Here is a 17,652-nt window from a genome sequence, read left to right on the forward strand (position 1 = left end):
GTCATGTTGAATGGAGGCGTTACCGAGCCATTTGTCCTTGCCCGCTCTGTCTGACAGGGGTGCCCATTGAGCCCTCTCTTCTTTGCCCTTGCGACTCATCCAGTTCTTTCGATGTTATCTCATATGGCAGCTTCCACTCAGTTGGTTGGATTGTCGCTTCCTTTTGGACAGCTTTTCATTAGTCAATCCTTGGCTGATGACAGCTTTATGATTCTGCGGGCGGATAAGGATAACCTTCGCAAATCAATGGATGTTTGGGCTCTCTTTGGTCAGGCTTCCGGCCTTCGTATCAATGCGTTGAAATCAGCCATTCTCAGCTGCACGGAGTCGGATTTGCAGTCATTGAACTAGTAGGGTATCATTGTGCCTTGTGGCTCCATTGTCAGGCATCTTGGCTACCCCTTGGGTGTTGATGTTCCCCCAAAGCAGCTTCTACAGTGGATTTCTCAGAAACTGGCGGCTAAGTTCCTGTATTGGAAGTCTCAGGCTTGGCCATTCCATGTTCGCCTCAAAGTAGCCCAGACAATTATGTTGCCGATGCTCACATATTTCTTGCCCTTGCTGCCCTGGACTACTACTACTCTGAATGCTCTGACTCAGTTTATTCGTTTTATGTTATGGAAGAAAGATTCCTTGCATGCAGGCATTTCCTGGATTTCTTGGTCGCATGCGTGCACCCCCAAGCGCATGGGTGGAGGAGCTATTTTGGATGCTCAAACTCACATGTACTGGCCCTCCGTTGGTCTCTTTTCCGTGCCATGTGCTCAGATCATCATCCGTGGGTCGTTATAGCCCATTATTTCCTTGAGGAGCATGGGCTTCGGCATGGCAATACCCAAATCTAGAGTTTTTGGTGGCGTGTTCTTAATGCCGATTCTCGATTCTCTAGTTCCTCTTCATCACTGGTTGCTCATTTGGTATGTTCTTGGAAAATGGTCCTCCGGAAGGCTCAGTGGCATCCGTTGGAGGATCGCTTAGCTGCTAATTCTTTTCAACTGGAATTGCTGGCCGTCTCGCGGTTACTTTCATGGGAAGGTAAACAAGAGCTTCGACCACAATTCAACCGTATGGCACGTTTGGGCTTAACTTCAGTCGCGGATGCCACCCTTGCTAGTCGCAATGTGTTAATATCATTTCATATAGCCAGGAGGATTTTTAGGATCCCTCGTGGATACAGGCATTTATGGGAACAACTTTTGATGGTGCTCCAGAGCAGACAACCCTTTCCTGCCCTTGCTTCGGATCGTCCTTGGCAGGATTGGGACTTTGAAGGCCGGCTGAGTTTAGGCAAAGCTTCCGCTAACCAGGTTTATCATCTTCTGATTAAAGATCATCAATGGCTGGTTACTAAAGCTAATGCTCTATGGGGATTGCGTAAATCCCGGTCATGGTGGAGGGCAACTGTGATGGAAGGGTGGTTGAACAAGACATCCTTAAAATATAAGGTCTTTCTTTGGAGGGTGATGATTGGGGGTCTTCCGCTTGCTTCGGCTCTTTCCAAGCGACGAATATCCAACGGCAACTGTTTCTTTTGCACCACCAGTGTCGAATCCGCCCGTCACCGATTTATTTCTTGCCCTATCGCGAAGAAAATATGGTCGTTCTTGTCAGCCGTTTGGAGAGCGGTGGTTGGTTTCTCACTAAGGCCCTTTGATTGGGTCTTTGTGCAGCCCAAATACCCAACACCGGCATAGCCACATATGAAGCTCGTGTTTCACTTTCTTCGATATTGGGGCTGTTGGCATAACTGGACCATTCGGAATGCTTTTCTTTTTGATTCCGCCTGTAATGTTCAGCGGCATATTGCTAGGCTTAAGGGTCTCTTGTATTGGCAGATAGATCTTCTTTAGCATTCTGACTTACTTTCCCGGGAGGACTTGCGTCCCTGGCATATGGCAATTTCCTCTACATCTTTGCCATGACTTTATAACTCTTAGTATTGGAACCTTTTCACATGATAGCTTAGTGCCATCATGTATCTTGTAATCAAGTAAACTTGTATTTTTTTCGTAATTAATACAATTACCTTTTACGAAAAAAAAGAGAGAGAGAGAGTGAAACTAGCCTTCCTCCTCGGATAGGGTGGTAAACAACTTGATTAAGCACTAATTACAGCAATTAGCAAATAAACATAACTTAAAATGCATGAATTACTTGAATATTCTCGGACATTGGACACCCTATTGGCCCCAAAATTGGCACCCCTTTCGGTATTTCTTTAACTCGATTGCTAATGGAATGCGTACAAGCTGAGATTTACAATCTCCTTTGCTGTTCCAAAAGCCTCTTTGCTGTTGTAACAATCAATAATCAATTCAGGCCAATTGCCCCTTTATTTTTCACCTAGGACTTGCACAAATGGAACCACCAACTGGCCAAATGCTATCCAAATTACAATGAATGGGCTGGCATCTCAATTCCCTAACAATTACACAAATTTTAGGTGTTGAATTTAGTGAACGATGCTTTCACCAATTGGCACGGGTCCCAAGGTGGTTGTCAATGTTGGGTATCTCACTCACGCCTCAGTTACGTTTACGCTCACATAGGAGTGTCGGTGATTAGTAGGACACTAGGGCACTTTTTACTCTTGGTAGGAGAGGTTTTTTCCCCTAGACTTCTGGTATTATTTCGTATGTGCTTATGACACACACTTACGGGTACTTATTGTGTTTGGGTGTGAACACCCCCTACAACCCTAAAGTTTAACGGTTGTATCTTGTACTTTTCAGCTTACACTCTTTCAGTCTATTGCATTGGGTGTCGTGCTTCACTCTCACACTGTCTACTGGTTTCGGTGCTGAGCTACGATCCTGTCTTCATCTCACATTTGGTATCAGAGCAGCATTCGCTCTGTTCAGTTGAAGCTTAGGTTCTCCTAAACTCCACTCAGCCTTTGGGAGCTTCTGGCTTAGTTCAACTCTGCCCTGTCAGATTCTCCACGACGTGCAGCAGCTCCGACTTGCTTCTTGCGCCACACGTCAGACTGCCTCTTCTCCGCCCCCGTGCTGCGCCACGCAGACTGTTGTGCCACCCGCCAGACTGAAAGCTCGCCAGTGCTGCCCACCCTTGCTGCTCATCTGCTCTTCCGCCCGTCAACTGACGATTCAGCACCAGCAGTGGGCGCTGCCCTCCGTCTCTGGAAATGCCGCCTGTGGCATTGCTTGCCATGTCGGTCGCAGAAGGTAGTCCCCATGCCTGCCTGACACCACACTTGCGTTTAGCTGCCACCCGACTGCGACTGATGAATATGCACGAGCTTGCCACAGCTCTGATGCCTGCCAGCTCGCCTATCCATGTGCGCGTGTCAACCTGTCATTTTTGAGGTAATTTTTTAAAAAAATTTAATTCTAGAATCAATTTTTGGAAGAGGGGGTTTCTACCCAACAGACACAGAACCGTGGATACATATGGTGGATGCAAAATTTTGGGCAAATTTATCAGACATTTTGGGGCTGTTATGTTTTTTGAGGACATCGGCACATGTACTGCAGTGATAGTCATTGATAGACTGTTTTGAACAAATTTGGGGCAAGAAATTTTGGGGATTTTGCTGATAGTGTTGTTGAACACTGATTGCACCTTGGATTGCGTGCATTAAAGACAGTTTTGACAGAGTGCACCTCTGAATAATAATTGCAGAAAGTTATTTCTTGCAATTTTTGGAAGTTTTCAGATTTCCAGTTTGGTCCCGCTTCAACATTGCTCTTTTGCATCTTTTGGTAATTGATTATCATGGCAAATCAGGGAAGAGATGTCTTCACCTATGTATCCAAGGAGGACAGATTGGATGAAAATAACTATTCACTTTGGTCCTTCATGATGAAGAATTTACTTGTGGCGAAAAATCTTTGGGATTATGTCAATGGAGAAGAAGCTAGACGTGGAGTTGTGGCTCCAGCTACTACTCCTCTAGGAGGACGTGCACAACGGGCACCTCAGCCTGCTCCACTTCAGCCACACTGCCACAAAGATCAACAGCTCAAAAAGCATGGGATACACGGGATGCACAGGCTTTGTCGTTGATTGCATTGGCAGTTCAACAATCAATCATCCCCCACATTCGTTCAACAGCTTCTTCACGAGAAGCTTGGCTAACTTTGTTGCAGATGTTTGCAGGCAAGAATGAAACTCGCATCTCTTTCTTAAAGAAAGAGCTAGAGACATTGAAAATGGATGAAGGTGATTCCATTCAGGATCACTTGAACAAAATTCAGGACTTACGTGAGCAACTCATGAATGTTGATGAGTATTATTCGGATGCACAGATGATATCTATCACTTTGAACTCATTACCTCCTTTGTACTTGGCTTTTCATATGGACTTAAACCTCACCATGAGGATTGCCGCACAACCAATCACTTTTCTTTAGTTAGTCAGTTTGCTTCTAGAGGAGGAGCAAACAAGAAGAAATAGTGTTGTGGATGCCATAGCCTTTGAGTAGGCTTTTATGGTTAGACAGAAAGGCAAAGGCAGCCAAGTAAAGAATGCTCCGTAGAGTTCTGGGACTTCTAGCACATCACAGGCAAGTAAAAAAATAAGGGGGCACGCAAGCCAAAAAGGGAAAATGCCATTATTGCAAGAAGCTAGGCCACTACATCACTGAGTGTAGAAAGCGCATCGCCAAGGAGAAGAAAAAGGAGTCAAGAATGTCTGTTTCTGATGCTCCTTCCACTGCTATTGAGTCCACATCCTTTGTTGCAGACAGGGACTGTTGCTTTAACACATGCAGTTATGACACTTCTTGGGCTGATCGAGCATTTAGCTCTATTGAGGATGCAGGCACTTGGTTTTTTGACAGTGGTGCTTCTAGGCATATTACATCTCGCAGAGATTTATTTGCTTCTGTTTGGTGGAGCTCTAGTTGGCAAATCTGTACAGTGTACCAATAATTCATCATACCGTGTTAGAGGTATCGGGGAGATTGTGCTCACAGCCATTGATGGCTCTATTCTCTGTCTTCAGGATGCTTTGTTTGTGCCAAGCATAAAAAAGAATCTGCTCTCTATTTCTTCTTTGGCATGTTGTGGATTGCAAGTCACATTTGATGATGACAGATGCATGGTGAGAGACAAAGAACACATGACTTTGGTCTTGATAGGCACTTTATGTCATGGGTTATACGAGTTGGATGCTCTTTTTGTTGATCAATCAACATACTTTGCATCCACTCTTACTCCTGGTATGATACAAGCAAAGTTATGGCATGCTAGGATAGGGCATGTGAACTTTGGTAGCTTGATGCTCTTACAACGTACACAAATGCTAGATGGATTACCTCTTTTGGAGAGACCTCCTAAGCACTTGTGCGAAGGATGTATTTTGGGGAAAATACATAGTTTTTCGTTTCCCCGTGATGTTGCTTTTAGAGCAATAGCCAGGTTGCAGTTAGTGCATTTAGATGTACGTGGGTCTATGTAGACAAACTCATTGGGAGGATGTTACTATTTTGCGACTTTTATTGATGACTTTACTCGATTTTGCTGGGTCTACTCTTTGGTCAAAAAGTTAGAAGTGTATGATGCATTCTTGGCTTTTATTGCACTTGTTGAAAACCAATCTGGTTGTAAAATTAAAACTCTCCGTTCGGACCGAGGGGGGGAATACATGTCCTCTATGCTGAATTCTTTTTTGAAGCAAAAGGGCATTGTTCATCAATTCACTACTGCTTATACTCCACAGCAGAATGGGGTTGCAGAGAGGAAGAATCGGTCACTCATGGAGATGGCTAGATATATGCTAAAAGCAAAGAGCTTGCCACACAGTTTTTGGATGGAAGCCGTTATGTGTGCTTGCCATGTTTTGAACAGATGCCCCACCAAAGCCTTAAAGAAAATTACACCTTATGAAGCTTGGAACATCCGGAAACCTTTTGTTGGACACTTCCATACCTTTGGGTGTCTTGTATATGCACAGATTCCCCAGGTACTTAGGAAAAAGTTGGATGACAAGGCTGTCAAATGCATTTTTGTGGGATATAGTAGTGAGAGCAAAGGCTACAGACTCTATGATCGTGTCTCATAAAAAGGTGGTTGTCATTAGGGATGTACTATTTGATGAAAAATCAGAATTGTCCCTTGTTGGTTTAGACATATATCAGGCTGCCCTTGATGTATGTGAAGGGCTGCTGCCCATTACATTTGGTGATTCAGCTGGAGTTTCAGTAAGTGCACGTAATGTTCAGCCAGCTGGTCCATTGGAAAATGCAGAAAGTTAGCCATTGGCTGATCTGAATATTCGGCAAAGTGCTGAAACTGAAATTCAGAAAGAGCTTATGCATAGGTAGGAGGCAATACAAATGCCTAGATGGTATTTATAGACTATGAAAGATAGTCATCTGGATGCACCCATGACTGGTCGTACTAGAAGGCGAACTCGTATGTATGATACTGCACATACCATGGAGTTTTGGCAGCAAGCACACTTGATGATGAGGAGCTTGAATGTTTTGAGGATGTACAACAAAGTGTGCATTGGATGGCATCAATGCAAGCTGAATTGGATTCTATAACTAAGAATCAAACATGGGATTTAGTGTCTTTTCCCTTTGGAAAGAAAGCCATTGGAATAAAATGGGTCTACAAACTAAAACAGAATGCAGATGGATCCATTGACAAATATAAGGCAAGGCTTGTAGCTAAAGGCTATGCACAGGAGAGAGGCATTGACTATGAGGAGACATTTGCTTCTACCTCCCAAATGACGACCATCAGGTCTATGGTTGCTTTGGTTGCCCATTATTTCGTATTTGCTTATTACACACACTTATGGGCACTTATCGTGTTCGGGTGTGAACATCCCCTACAACCCTAAGGTTTAAGGATTGTACCTTGTACTTTTCAGCTTACACTCTTTTAGTCTATTGCATTGGGTGTCGTGCTTCACTCTCACACTGTCTACTGATTTCTGTGCTGAGCTTTGATCCTGCCTTCATCTCACAGTTAGACCCTTATTTCTGCAGAAATTTAGGGTTTACAGCAGAGATCTCTGTGCTGTCCCCATCGAATTTGGCTTGAGATGTTGAGATCTCCTGAGAATGGGCTAGAGAAGGTGAGAGAAAGCCAAGATGAGAGAGAAATTTGTTTTTTTCTTGAGAAAACCTTAAATTCTGGCTCTAGTCTGCATTTAATGCAGTCAGCTACTGCCAGTACACCTCCAAAATGCTGTCACCTGATCAACAATGTTGTTGCGAGCCCCTAGAAGGTGACTCCTTGTTGTTCCATGTCTCTCTCTCTCTCTCTCTCCCCCCTCCCAAGCTGTAAACTAACTAAATGGTTGAGACCCAGTTTCCCAAAAACGTTTTCTCAATCCGCGTGGGGTTTTTTTCCAAGTGGCAACAATTTTAGCCCTTTAGACTCTTTCCAAAAATAAATGTGCCCATCCATAATTAAATTGGCTAGGCCATTTGCAACCTGTAGTGGTCCCTAACTTCTGTAGATTGACATTAATTAATTAATTAATGCTAGTTCCTTGTGTCAGCACGAACACTTATTTGCCAAATAATTGTCCTAGGGTCAAAACTGACACCAATTGACCTCCAAAGCCTGGTTGCTATAATTATCACAACTTTTGCATGTGACATCCACTGCATTCTCGGGGTCCTTGGCATGCTACCGTGAAATAACTGCCATGTGCATCACATGTGCTAAATAACCTTGCACATTTGATTAATAACTTAATCAAATATTATTAGCGAGATTAAAGTATCTTAGAATTTCACGTCCTTGTCACACACACACACACACACAGAGTTTGTCTCCAACAAGCCAAAATGGCCTATAAGACAAAGAAATGAATACATCTGACCATGTCTTCTCGACTATAAACAACGATGAAAATGAAAATGACTAACTACAATTGCTGCAAGTATCAAGTACTACCATCATTAGAAAATGATCTCTTGATGATCCTTCAACTAGCTTGTAGGATCCCACCCTGAGCAATATGACTCTCTACAAATAATGTAGCCTCTTGGAGGCAATAATATGTCATGGGGTGGTCCAAGACATGGAGTCCACTAAGGGGAGGTACTTGGCTTTGATGGCGGGTGACGATGGCTAGAATTTTTTGAAGGTAAGGATGTTGGGCACGGCGACAGGGTGGTGGGCTTCATGCTCTTTAGAGTGTGGTTGCCTGGTTTGCTATGACCCCTCTGACTCATGGATGGTGAGATGGTGTAGTTGTAGTGGTAGTATTTAGTGAGCTAGCTTGGGAGCTAGTATTTAAAAAATTTGTAAGAATGCATTGGCTTGTTGGCTGTGTCTTTGTTTTTGTCTTGCTTATTAGAAGTTTCTCTCTGTATCCTTGGATCTCCGATAAGAATAGTCCTAGGCATCTCTGGTCTTTTCCTTCACCTTGCAGAGAGGCCCAAACCCCTAAAAAGGCAATGAAATCTCCCTTTGATATGATAATATACAATACATCTACAAATAAAGTGCTCCTCAGACTCAACCTCTTAGGGGCATAACTGGTAGGAGTGTGCATCCTCGGACATGTGTGTATACCGTCCTATCTCAATCCAGAGGTGGTGTGATGGTGTCCGTATGTGTCAAACAGTACTATGTACATGGTAACCGGGAAGCATGTTTTGCTGACAGTGAAACAGGAAATGGTTGAAACGTTTCAGTGAAACACAAAATGCCCTAAGTGAAACAACTGATTGAAACAACATTTTTAAATGGAAAAGAAATATATTTTCTTGTTTTTTTGAGGGTTTTTATACACTTTACATATAGCATAGACATCATTTGTTGACACGAGAGGATTCGCATGGTATAAATATGTAAGTTGCAACTCGTTCTTTATAAAGAAAACTATTTCATTTATATTATTCAACTATTTCACTTGGTGTTTTGCTTGTGGGACTTGCGCAAAGATGAAACGTTTCGGGGTGAAACACAACGTTTCAGGGGTGAAACGTTGCAATGAATCCCTCTGTTGACGCATGTAGGAAATGATCCTGTTACTATGCCATCTTTGTACCAAGGGGCTCTAGGGGATGCACCCATGTACAATATATATCAATCTTCACAATATGTACCCTAATCACTTGATTCCGCTCTATGGGTGAGATCTAAGTATAGGCAATCCAAAGTGTACTGGAGTGGTGGGAGTGCATCCATATCTAATACATTATTGCATCTTTGCCTATCAACAATGTGTATCTTGAGTGTTGCCTAATTGTTTGGAGGAAGTCAATGCCAATCGTGGATATCTATATCTAGGAAGCTCCCATGTTCTCTGTTAGCAAGTTACGGCTTGAAATAATGCCTCTATGACCACACGTGTTGCTCTATCTTTGCTCTACTAATCTCATGAGGTATTGATGGTTTGCTTTGTATCATGCAAACAATCATCATCACTAGTAGCCTCTCAATACTCTTTCAAGTCTTTTTGCAAAGGTTTGGTCCCCATATTGGGGATCCGCATGGTAAGGTTTAGGTAACCAATGTATCAAATAGCCATAATTTAGTTTAGGGTTCCTAGAATTGCGCATGTGCACATTTTCCCTCAAGTGCTTCAAGTGCTACATAACCTTTATCCAACCTAGCAGCTATTGCATCTTGCATTGAAAATGTAGGTCCTATAAATGTGTCTCCCAAATATACATAGAATCATATCCCCACCAAGATTAAACTGATGTCCTGCTTGGGTCACCCAAGCTTGTGTAGTATTATACACCATCACCTTTGTTTTCCAATGATCATTGTCAATCCTTTGTTTATGAAAATGCTTGTAGTGCATCCATGTGTCTTTGCCAGCCGCTAAGCGATTAGTACCACATCATTCGCATACAACTAGATGGGTATCATTATGCGAGCCAAGCTCGTAGCTGTTCCTTCTAATCTATCCACATAATTTGAGAGCTCATCAACACAAACACCAAAGAGAGTAGGTGAAAGTGAGCATCCTTGATTCATCCCCATAGTACTATCCATCATATCAAAAAGCCCTCCTGGAGTGTGCACCCCCTTGTCACTGACTCATACAAGGGATAAATCACCCACTATAGATATTCTAGATTGCCAATATTGTGTAGTTGTTGCATGAGCCTAGCTTGGGGCACAGTGTCAAATGCTTTGTGAAAATCCACAAAGTTGATGTCGATGTGCTAGGATCGAATAGAGTGCAGATCAGTTTGAATGTAGGGTTCATAGTAGGAAGAGTAAGCAGAAAAGAGTGAGAGCACAATACACAAAGTGGTTGGTACAATGACAAGAAGTACCACTTCAGGTTTTGATAATATATATATAAAGTACAAGTGTAAGGATGGGTGTACTCTTGAACACTGAAAAAAGGCATGATGAGCCTTTATTCCCAAGAACCTCCCATCTAAAGGCAATGTGTGTGATGCTAGAGGAAATAATCAGCTAAGTCTATGTATGTACAAAGTTGAAATACACATATACTATCCAACCCCCATCATCTGGTGGCAATGAGCAAACCGCTCTGTTGGAAGACCCTTTGTATGAAGGTCTGCAAGATTATCATCTGTATGGACCTTGACAAGCTCAATCCTCTTGTGGTCAAGTACATCCCTGATAAAATGATACTTTACTTGTATGTGTTTTGTCTTTGTGTGAAAGACATAATTTCGTGCTAGGATGATAGCACTCTGATTGTCACAATGGAGGATAGGAACCTTTGTAATACCAAGCTCTCTTACTAGACGTGAAAGCCGTAAAGCCTCTTTGCATGCCTCAATTGCAGCCATATACTTTGCCTTTGAAGTAGACAATGCAACACACTTTTGCAACCTAGATATCCAAGAGACTGCTCCCCTTCTGAACGTGAGCACATAACTTGAAGTAGACTTCTTGGAGTCAGGATGACCAGCATAGTCTGCATCTGTGAAGCCAACAATAGATGGCTTCTGCTTTCCAAAGCAGATGCACAAATCCCTTGTCCTTAAGGTATCTCATGATACCTTTCATTGTGCTTCCTAATGTTTTTTGCCAGGATATGCCATGTACCTACTAACCACTCCCATCGCAAATGCAATCTCAGGACGTGTAGCAACCATAGCATACATCAAGCTACCAATAGTTGAAGCATAAGGTTTCTTGTCCATCTTAGCCTTTCCATCATTAGATGTAGGTTTGTTCTTTGCAATGAGTTTCATATATGGAGGCAATGGTATACCAATGGCTTTCTCCCCCTCCATATTGAAATGCTGCAAAACCTTAGTAAGATACTCTTGTTGTGACAGATAGAGAAGACCCTTTGATTTGTCCTTGAGTATATGTATGCCAAGAATATGATTAGCCTCACCAAGATCCTTCATATCAAAGCTACTGTGTAAGCTTTGCTTTAAGGAGTCCAAGGCATGAACATCCTTGCCTGCAATTAGGATGTCCTCCACATACAAAACCAAGAGAATAAGGCTGCCATGTGCTGCCTTGTTGTTGTATAAGTAGTGATCAACTTGAGAGTGATGGAATCCCTGGGATTGTATTAATATATCAAATTTATGATACCATTCTCGTGGTGCCTATTTCAGCCCATACTAACTCTTGTTGAGTTTACATACCATGTGCTCTTTCCCCTTCACAACAAAACCCTTAGGCTGCTGTATCTAGATCTCCTCATGCAAATCACCATGTAAGAAGGCTGTCTTGACATCCATCTTTATGAGTTCCATATCTTCACATGTAACCAAGCCCAAGATGGTTGCATTAACGGCTTGCTGTTCTGCAGGTTTAGCATGCTGTACAACTGGTTTTGGTTGTTCCAAAGGCGTCTATTCTTGCTGAATTTGTGGTACATCATGGACAATGCATGTTCAGGGACATTTACAATAGGTATTTACTACTGTCTAGCAGACATCCTTAGTTTTCCAATTCGTACATCCTTCCGAAATACAACCCTTCTGACCTCCTTTGTCTTTTCGGGCTGTTTATGCATGCGATCTTCCTGAAAGATAACATTATCGCTGCATACTACTTTTCTTTTCTCGGGATCCCATAATCAATTCCCCCATTTCACCTTCATCACCATATGCTGGGAAAATACATTTAAAAGACTTTGGCTTAAGTTTGCTGTGTTTTTCCTTGTGAATGTGCACAAATGCCTCGCAGCCAAACACTCTCAATTGAGCATATAAAGCTGGTTTGCTCGACCACGCTTCTTGAGGGACCACATTTACCTCTTCTATCTTCACACTACTCTTCTTTGTAGGTTGGTTGTCCTTTTTCTCAGCCTTGTTGTCTTTAATGTTTTTGTTTTTGCCTTTCTCTTTCTCAAATTGAAAGCTATCACTGTTTCCAGCCATAATTTGTAGCACTAAATTGACTCAAAAGTCACAAAATGTAAGCCCAAATGTCACACAAGTGACTATGGTACACTGCAAGTACCAATCAGCAGTGAAAATAAAAAAAAAAGCAGAAATTTCAGATTTGCGAATAGATTTTCAGAATTAGAGAGTGTCTACTACTGCACTCCACAAGCAAATACAGCCACATTTAGAGTCCAATGCACCAATTACATTTGAAATCTCCAAAATTTGGCTGCAATTTCTGCTCCGAAAACATTCACGGGCACAAATTTAACAATTTCCATCAAAATCCCCAAATTTTCAAAGGGAAATTTGTTTAGATTGCATCAATACATGTATCCAAGTGCATATACCAAGAAATTGTTGCACAAATTGAAGAAATTTTGCAAAACCCCCAATTTTCTTGGGTCCTGTGTGCACAAATTTCAGTGAAATTAATGAAATTTCAGTAAAATGTGAAAAGCCCCAAAATGTGCTAGGCAAATGTTCACCGATTATGCAATTTTTGGGTCAAATTGTCTTGTTCTACCTCAGGGTTCCCAAATCCGAGAAAAGCCCTAAATTTTTAGGGCAAGATGGCGCACTGTGCTTGTGCACGCAAACACTCAGTGGGGGGAGGAGAAAAAGAATTGCAGGATGAAAAAAAGGAAGAAAATCCGGCCTGTTGAGACGTTAACTAGGTCCCGTAGACTTGCACCAGTTGCCCATGCTGGACTTGCGCGAGGCTCGCGTGCTGGACCTACATGGGTGTCGACCTGCACGCTTGTTGGCCCTGCGCGCATGTCGCGTGCTGCACCTGCACATGTGTTGACCTGCTATCACCCATTGGATTTGCATGACTGTCGCCTATGCCATGTGTGGTCGCCCACTAGGATTGCTTTGTCACGTGCTGACTAGTGAATTATGTCGCCAGCTCGCCTGCTTGATTCATCACGTGCTGACCTGTTTGACCTGCTCGTTTGTACATTGTCTTGGAATTCGTGCACTCCTAAGCTGCCTCTTGCTCGCTTTGATACGAGTTTGATGTCGATGTGCTAGGATTGAGATAGAGTGCAGATCAGTTTGAATGCAGTGTTCAGAGTAGGAAGAGTAAGCAGAAAAGAGTGAGAGCACGATACACAAAGTGTTTGGTACAATGACAAGAAGTACCACTTTAGGTTTTGATAATATATATATAAAGTACAAGGGTGGATGCACACTAGAACACTGAAAAAAAGGCACGGTGAGCCTTTATTCCCAACACAAAGTAGCAAGCAATCCTCTTTGCTTGTGCCCTACCTTCCTCTCTAATAGCTCAAGGGTCAACATAAAGTGATTTGCCGCTTGGGTCACCCAAGCTTGTGAAGTATTAAGCACCATGACATTGGTTTTCCAAAGGTTTATTGTCAATCCTCTTACTATGCAAAACACTTCCAGTTTCATCCATGTGCCTGTGCAAGCCCTCATGTGAATCCAGGATCAGTACCATATCATTTGCATGCAACAAGATGGGTATCATTATGTGAGCCAAGCTCGCACTTGGTCCTCCTAATCTATCGACATAATCTCAAAGCTCATCAACATAAACATCAAAGAGAGTAGGCAAAAGCGGGCATCCTTGCTTCACCCCCATAGTATTGCCTATCATACCAGAAATCCTTCTTGGAGTGCATACCCTCCTTGTCATTGACTCATACAAGGCATAAATCCCCCATGTAGACATTTTGGAGTGCCAATATCTTGCAGTTGTTGCATGAGCGTGGCTCGGGGCATAGTGTCAAATCCTTTGCGAAAATCCACAAAGTAGCAATAAATCCTCTTCCCATGTGCCCTACCTTCCTCTATAATAGCTCTCTAAGCACATGCTCTAAAATGAAGCCATATATCTTGGCCAAGTAGTGACATTTGCCCCAAATTGTGATGATTAGCACCAAAATTTTGTATACATCACATATATCATTAAGATTTTCTCCAGCATATATATTTTGCATATCATTACTCAGTGTTTTGCATACTTAATGAGGAAACTTACCTAACATCATCGACCTGAGACCAAATGTACAAGATGCTTACCTGAAATGCACCTAACATATCATACATAACTACGTTGGTGCATATCTGTTTAGATGTGGGAACTGCTGGAAGCCCCCACAATATCTATGCAATTGATTTGGCCTGAAGATTTTCCCCCCTCCCTTCTTACGCGCGCGCGCGCGCACACACACAATATCCCCCATCTTCCCCTTCTCCCTTTTCGGAACCTTGTGCGATTAAAGTTTTTGGTACATTGAGATTTCAAACTTCTACATGGGTGTTGAAAACTTTAAAGAAGACTTAGGTTGTTAAAAAGCCTACATCCAGGTCTCTGCATTGAAACTTTGCGTGAATCAGTCACGAGACTGATTTCTGTACTTATAGATGTAGGCGGTTGTAGGCATCTTGTTAATGTAGTTTTAGATTTTTCAAGATGCTGAATCTTTATTCTCTTTTTGCAAATCTTTACTAATCTTGAAAATTCCTATTTAAGTTTTTTCTTCTAAATTTTCAGTTTATCCCAACAAGTCTTACACTTGATATGGGAACAACAGCACCACCACCTCTACTCAGTGAAGCAGACTTGATAAGCCTTATGGACCAGGTGATTGTGGTGCTATTCAATTACAGCTCTTCCTATCTATCGTTTGACTTTGTCAGAATTCTTAATTCCTTTTCATAGTTTTTCTCCCAAAAAATTCTAGGCAGGTATTGGTACAGATGCTACAATGCATGACCATATCAAAAAGTTGCTGGACAGGTTCTATGTTGTTAAGGATGCAAACACACGTTTTAGCCCAACCAAGCTGGTAAAACTTCCACACACTGTCTATGAAGTGCAGAAACTTGAGCTCTTTTAATTTTTATCTTTGGAAAGAATACCAATTGAAACCAAATAATTCATTGAATGCCATAAAAAATTGGCTCTGAGCATCCTGTACTAAAGTCTTGTAATATCGAAGAACATCGGAGGTTTGTTTTGCGGAGCAGCAGATATTATAAATATTTGTTTGTCGTGTACAAATGACCATTTTTGAGTGACTATATCTGGCTAGCTTAGTATTTTAATGTCCACTAGATCTGCACTTATTTTGCTGTAAAGGAACCTAATTTGTCTTATGGTGTCAAAGCATAGGTTAGAGCTACTGCTTGTGTAGGACATGACAAGACCCACTGCCCGAGGGGGGGGGGGGGTGCACAGGTAAAACCTTCAAGATCGCTAGGACCTCCAATAGCATACCGAGTGTTAATACTAAATTTTAGTGCTCTTAGCCAAGCTGTTCCAGACTAAGACAATCACATATGGGTTGTGTAAGTGAACATCTGCTGAACACAGAATTGGGAGTAATGGTTGCCATTTTCTAAGATATAATTTGTATGTTGACATCAAGAGGCACATTTATCGAGACAAACCCACAGGATATTCACCACTTACACTGGCACTTACAAAGCATTTGCAATACATTGCTAAAAGCAACGTCTCTGATTTTGAGGTCACTTGTAACTTCCAAATTGAGCAAATGAGTTTGTAACACCATTTACCAGCTTCATCAGTAAGGCACAGACATGATTTGCTTGTGAGCAGGATTTGATAAGTGAAGAGGTTAACTGCAGTAATCTAGGGCACACATGTATGTCATTTTTATGAAGGATTCAATACTGTGATCTATTGGCAAAAACACCAGGTTGGTTTATATCAGGCAGTGAGTAGGCTACACGTGCAGTTCTCCCTTCTTTGAGATTCTTCTCCTGGTGCTTTTCCTCTTGTCCTCTTTTCCTCTTCTCCTGGTGATCTCTTTCCATGAAATCAGCATCGCCACCATCATTTGACATGTTGCTCTCTATCAGGTTGACAGTGGATGGACCCTCATCTTTCCTCCTCTCGAACTGCTGTCTAGATCTCTGGTGGAGGTTAGGGAATAGTGTTAGGATGAGGAAGATCTCACTTTTTCCTTTTGTTTTGGTGCACAGGAGTCTGGGAGTATGCATCTGGTTGGGTTTTGTCAGAATTCCAATAGCCTGTTCTAAATGTGGAGCGATAGCGGAGACTTACAGCTTTGTATATGTGATTGCGCTAGGGCCTAAGAGGTTTGAAAGAGAGCACTTGGATTCCTTTTTCAGGGCACACAATGATAGCGGGGAGTAGTAGGATGGCCACTGACAAAGGACCAACTTACAAGTGTGAAGAATTTCAGGGAAGCATTGTCTCCCATAATTAACCAACCAAGCAAACTACTTGTTAGAAACAATGGGTTATTGCTATGCTATGTAATGTTTTTGCTGACAAAAGTATCCTTTTGTTAATGCCAACATGGAGTATGAACGCAAAGGCATACAAGAGAGGAAATGTATTAACCAAAAACAGAAGGATTACATTTTCTCTACAAGGTTAGTGTCTCATACGCTGTAGGAAGGGGGGAACGTCAAATGGGTATAGTTACTGTCGAGTGTTTTGTGACAAAAGGGCCAAATGGGTTTGAAATCTGGTTGGATATTTAATTGGGATCTTCCATTGACCCTGATCTCTGTGACAAACTGTTGTAAAGAGATCTTGAGTCTCTTACATTTTTTGTGATGAACTACAGTTATAGGTTAGCCCACAAGAAAACACAGGTCTGATTTGCTGCATCTATACTGTGTAAATTCACACTAACTCTGGTATGATGTGAAGGCTGCTACTATTGCACTTCCTCTGCCTGAGGGGAGAGAAAAAATGTGAAGTTGGCTGAGAAATTTTCACAGCCAACGTGGTGATGAAATTCTGACATCCAGCATGGTATGCTATCCTAAGCTGCTGATACCAAATGTAATACACAGTATTATATTAGAAAATGACTGTGGCTTCAGGTACGAGATGAAGGCTGCTGCTGTTGCACTTTCTTTGCATGATGACAGAGACAAAAAATTGTAAATATGGCTGTGAAACTCTGAATTCAGTAATTTGCAATGTGCATTGAGCACTCCTAACTAAATGCCCTAGAGATGGGAAAGACTTGTGAGGCCAAGCTATGGATCTACTTACAATGCACCAGGCGTGAGCTAGAGCCTCAATGATAAATAATATATCTTGCATCTCTGCCTTGTACAGTATGTGGCAACCTTGATCGACTAACTGCTAGCAGAAGGCCCTCCCACGGGATACACCCTAGGTTGGGCTCCATGTGGAGTAGTTGCAGGCACCTCTCCACATCAACTGTGCCACCTCACATGACCATAGGCAGTGCTTTAGAGTCTCTAGGTGTTGCAATGGGCGGCATTGGCGAACTGCATCCTGCTGCGTTTGACTACTGATTGCCAGATCCATGTGCCTCAAGCCATAGGAGACTCTCCCAGACTGCCAACTATCCCAAAGACATTGCCAGAA

At 42.3% G+C, this 17,652-nt stretch overlaps 1 protein-coding gene across 3 annotated transcripts in view; it reads left to right on the top strand.

Annotated features, from left to right (window-relative positions):
* Positions 1 to 17,652, top strand: part of TOP3A (topoisomerase 3alpha) — a 155,990-nt gene that overhangs the window by 46,817 nt on the left and 91,521 nt on the right. For 2 of the 3 annotated variants that reach the window (XR_015690256.1, XM_087674498.1), the window contains exons 5-6: positions 14,803 to 14,892; positions 14,993 to 15,097. Coding sequence is in view for 1 of the 3 variants with exons in the window: in XM_087674498.1 (XP_087530624.1) it covers positions 14,803 to 14,892; positions 14,993 to 15,097 (195 nt within the window). In the remaining 2 variants the exon portion in view is untranslated. The remainder of the gene's footprint in view (positions 1 to 14,802; positions 14,893 to 14,992; positions 15,098 to 17,652) is intronic. The other variant, XR_015690260.1, reaches the window with a different exon arrangement.

The sequence above is a fragment of the Lygodium microphyllum genome, chromosome 3 (genome assembly GCF_053477565.2).
Source record: "Lygodium microphyllum isolate KBCC chromosome 3, Lygodium_microphyllum_v1.1.10, whole genome shotgun sequence".
In the NCBI taxonomy this organism is placed as follows: domain Eukaryota; kingdom Viridiplantae; phylum Streptophyta; class Polypodiopsida; order Schizaeales; family Lygodiaceae; genus Lygodium; species Lygodium microphyllum.